General features: G+C 63.4%; 1 protein-coding gene across 1 annotated transcript in view; it reads left to right on the top strand.

The window, feature by feature from the left end:
• SHH (sonic hedgehog signaling molecule) overlaps window positions 1–4,296 on the top strand; it is a 12,725-nt gene that overhangs the window by 5,158 nt on the left and 3,271 nt on the right. The window contains 2 exon segments of the mRNA XM_034650041.1: window positions 985–1,246; window positions 3,953–4,294. Of these exon segments, the coding sequence (XP_034505932.1) occupies window positions 985–1,246; window positions 3,953–4,294 (604 nt within the window).

Here is a 4,296-nt window from a genome sequence, read left to right as displayed (position 1 = left end):
GGGGGGGGGGGGGACTCTCCAAGGGCTCCGAGGCCTCGGGCCTCTCTGCCTCCCCATCCCCCACCCTTCACGCCCCGCCCCCTCCCTCCACCTCTTAAGTTTGCTCTTCAAACTTGCAGGACGCCATTCTGCTCTGGGGCCAAGAAAACAAGAGGGGGGAAGGGAACAGGTTAAGAAAAACAAGAGACACAATCAGACTACAGAAAAGCCAGAGAAAAGAGGTCTATGGAGAAGAGGAATGTGGCTGTCCAGATAAAGAATGTTTGTCCTCAGGCCTGGCCCGCATTGAAAATTATAACTCACCTGCTTGCCTTTCACTTCGGGCCCCTCCCGCCCCTTCTGCGTGGCTCTCAGCTTCCCACCTCCCTCTCGCCCTTTGGCTGGATCTAGGGCTCAGATAGGCACAGGGTAGGAGGGAGGGTCCAGAGATAACCCAAGGCTTTTCACTCTTTACGAAGCCTACTGCCTGTGTTCTGCAAAGTCGCACCCTGGGCCTCTCTCCGGCCTCCTGGTGAGGGAGTTTGGCCAGGCACAGGGCGGAGCCTTGCACAGGTGTGGAGAGATGGGGCCACGGAAAAGGATGGGGGGAGTAGAGGGCATCGTGGGGGAGGAGTGAGCCATTCCCCGGGGAAGGGGGGGTGCCTGGCAGGCCCTGCAGTTACTGTCTGAGACACATGCACTTTACTTGTCTCAAAAAGATGTCATCTCCTTCTCAGGCCATGGGAGGGACTCTGCTAGGTCGGATTTTGGAGAAAGGCCCTCAGTTCATCTGCCAGAGGACTGGCTCCTCCAGCGGGCGCCACCCCCTGCTCGCACCTCACTGCACCTCCACGGAGCGGGCCGGGTGCCCTCCAGCCCCGGTCCCCCTACTCGTCCACAGAGCCCTGACCCTCAGGGACTGGGCCGGGCAGCCGAGGCAGGGGCAGGGAGGGGTGGCAGGCTCAGTGCTAACGTCTGCGGGGGGACCCCCCCTTCTCTCCGCAGAGGTGTAAGGACAAGCTGAACGCCTTGGCCATCTCGGTGATGAACCAGTGGCCCGGCGTGAAGCTGCGGGTGACCGAGGGCTGGGACGAAGACGGCCACCACTCAGAGGAGTCGCTGCACTACGAGGGCCGTGCAGTGGACATCACCACGTCAGACCGCGACCGAAGCAAGTACGGCATGCTGGCGCGCCTGGCCGTGGAGGCTGGCTTCGACTGGGTGTACTACGAGTCCAAAGCGCACATCCACTGCTCCGTGAAAGCAGGTGAGGCAGCAGCCCAGCCTTCCCCCTGGCCCCCACCCCGTGCCCACGAAGCCCCTCGACCCCCCCAGCAGCTGCAGATCTGCCCGAGAGACATCACCATGGCGCCCCGCAGTGGGAGTCAAGGGAAAGAGACAAATGTATGTGGGGTAGGGGGAGGCAGGAGGGGCAGGAGGGGCAGGGAGGGAGGGAATTGGGTGATAACTCGCATCTCTGGTGTGGGAACAGGGCCTGTAGAGGAATTGCCCCCACCTTTGAGGCCACAGAGGCCGAGGTGCTCCGAGCCCAGATGCAGAGGGCTTATGGCTTCCCGAGCCTCCCCCCACCCTGCTTCCGGAGCCCCCACTGCAGGTGGCGGCGACAGGGAAGGTGGGGGAGGGGACGTTCCTGGTGCACTGGTAGCCAGGTCTGGCCTAGATTCTTCCTCTTATCGAAGGCTTAAGAAACAGCCAGCCCCCGCTCGGCCCCCAGCACAGGAGGCTCCGCCCAGGGTGTAGGCCCCTGGTCCTCTCTCCTCCCCGCTGAGCGTCTGTGGACACCAAACTAACTTAACTCACTGCCTAAGCCTTTGGGGAGGAGCCTGGTGGGAGGTAATGAACGCAGTGGTTACCGCTTCCAACATCTGGAGGGCGCGGGTCCAGAAGCCTCGTCCTTGTCAGGAGCCAGCTGGGTTGCCCTGAGCTGCAGACAGGGCCAGGAGCTCTGATGGGGGTCTGCAGCTGCAGGCGGCCCGTCCGTGCGCTGGGGACTTCCCTGGGCCTACAACGCCACACGCTGTCGCTGGCGAGGAACAGCCATGCCAGGAAGGCGCTGTACCCACGGCAGAGATCCCAACTCGAGGCTATTTATGCCGACCTCTCCGTCTCCACACAGAAGCCGCTGCATTTAGCGGAACAGTTCACAGTGAATTTCGGAGGAACTGTGTCTTCCCCGCACCCCCCCCCCGTTTTGCCTATCTGCCTCCTAAACGGTATTTTAGTAGCATGTGTTAGTAGAAAACCACTTTCAAGGTGTCAAGACACACTTCGTAGGGAAGGAAAATAGTGGCTTCTTATCACAACAGAAAGAAAAGGTGTGGAAGGGACGGTGCAGGCGGTTGTGCTGGGCTTATAGCCCGAGAAAGGGAGGACCGGCAGGCGTCGCCCCCACTTGGAGGGGCTCCGCGGCGGGAGGCCCGGGGCGCGCCCTTCCCGGGACCTCGCGGTTGCGCTGGTGGGTGCGTGCGGCCCCCTCCTGGACCAACCCTGCCCCCGGGGTCCCCCTGGCGGGGGCCTCTAGAGGTCTCCTCGCAAGTGAGCAGCGGTAATCCCGCGCTAGGATTCCGCCCGGGGACGGCAGACCCCCGGGGCGCGGAGAGCCGCTCATTGGCATTCGGCGCACACGGGCCGGGGCGCGGTGCGTTGCGTGTCAAGCAGGGTCGTGCGACTCGACGACTAGGGCTCGCCTGCGCCCCGGGTCGCATTCCGGGGGGCGACGGCGGGCCTCCAACGGCCAGGCCCGCACTTCATGCCGCAGAAACCGATGAGAAGATTAAAAACCCTCTGTAATTCCAGCAGGAAGATTCTTTCTCGCGATCTCTATTTGCAAAAAGCATGATCCCGGAGATTGGAATGCAAAGAAGACCGGGCTCTCCCCGCCCCTCCTCCGCGGCCCCCTGCTCGCCACCCTGGCTCCGATCATTGTCCTCGGGACAGTGAGACTCAGAGAGCGACAGAGGGCTCGGGAAAGCGGGTAGTCAAGGGGCCTTGAGAACCCGGCCGCTTCCAGTGCTTGGAGCAGGCCCCGCCATTTAAAATTCAAATACACATCTTGAGTGCTTGGAAGAGGCCTGGCTGTGCAAATAGAGCTTGTGAGGCCTGGGCTTCTGGAGAGCCCGCGTGTGAATCGCAGGGGGGCTGGGGGGGGTGCACCTGAGCAAATAGGGAGGGGGTGGCTGAGAAAGGGGAGGGGGTAAATGGAAGTGGCCCCTCTTCCAAGAGTGTCCCCCATTTACTGCGGAGATCACAGTGACAATGCTGGGCCCTTTATTGGATTTTAATTAGAAAATCCACACAAGGCCCGGATTTTCACACCTCGGCCAATTCCCTGGAATGTTTGTCCAGTTGCTACAACTACTACAGCTATTTTTCGCTCCCGCCCCCCCACCAGTCCCCTGCAACCCGCCGGCACCAAGGCCCCCGGCTGGGCTGGGCGCTGGGGGCGGGCAGCCGGGGGTCCCCGCCGCGCAGCCCGGCTGCTCGGCGCACGAGGGGGCGCCGCACCCCGCGCCGGGGGCGGGAAGGAAGGAGGTGCACCCCGGCGCCCGAGGGAGCTCAAGGAGGTTTCCTGAGGAATCTAAGTGCAGAGCAAATAACCTGCGAATTCAGGGCGAGGTTGGGTGTGTGCTGAGCCGGGGGATGGGGTGGGAGGAAGGCGGAAGGAAAGGAGTGTAACCGGCCTCCCGCCGGAGACGCCAGCCAACCTTTGTCACAGCCAGTCCAATCCTGAGGGAGTCGTTAAGGAACGTATATGCATACGAATTTTGTCACCGAGACGGTGGGGCTGAGGGAGAGAGGTCTGCGCTGGACGAGAGAGGACTGTCTCCTCGGATCTGCGCGCGTCCCGAGTCTGGTGCGCGGGACGCCAGGCGTGCGCCCTCTGCCCCACTTGTGCCTCCTTGTGGGCGCTCACCACCCTGTCCCCTCTTCTCTCCCTTCTCCAAACCCGCAGAGAATTCGGTGGCGGCCAAATCCGGCGGCTGCTTCCCGGGCTCGGCCACGGTGCACCTGGAGCAGGGCGGCACCAAGCTGGTGAAAGACCTGCGCCCCGGGGACCGCGTGCTGGCGGCCGATGACCAGGGCCGACTGCTCTACAGCGACTTCCTCGCCTTCCTGGACCGCGACGATGGTGCCAAGAAGGTCTTCTACGTGATCGAGACGCGGGAGCCGCGCGAACGCTTGCTGCTCACCGCCGCGCACCTGCTCTTCGTCGCGCCGCACAACGACTCGGCGGCCGCGGAGCGGGAGGCGCCGTCGGGCGCGGGGCCGCCGCCGGGGGGCGCGCCGGGGCGCCGT

This window comes from Ailuropoda melanoleuca, chromosome 1 (genome assembly GCF_002007445.2).
Source record: "Ailuropoda melanoleuca isolate Jingjing chromosome 1, ASM200744v2, whole genome shotgun sequence".
NCBI lineage: Eukaryota > Metazoa > Chordata > Mammalia > Carnivora > Ursidae > Ailuropoda > Ailuropoda melanoleuca.
The sequence above is the reverse complement of the archived record's forward strand: the minus strand, read 5'-3'. Positions and strand labels throughout refer to the sequence as shown.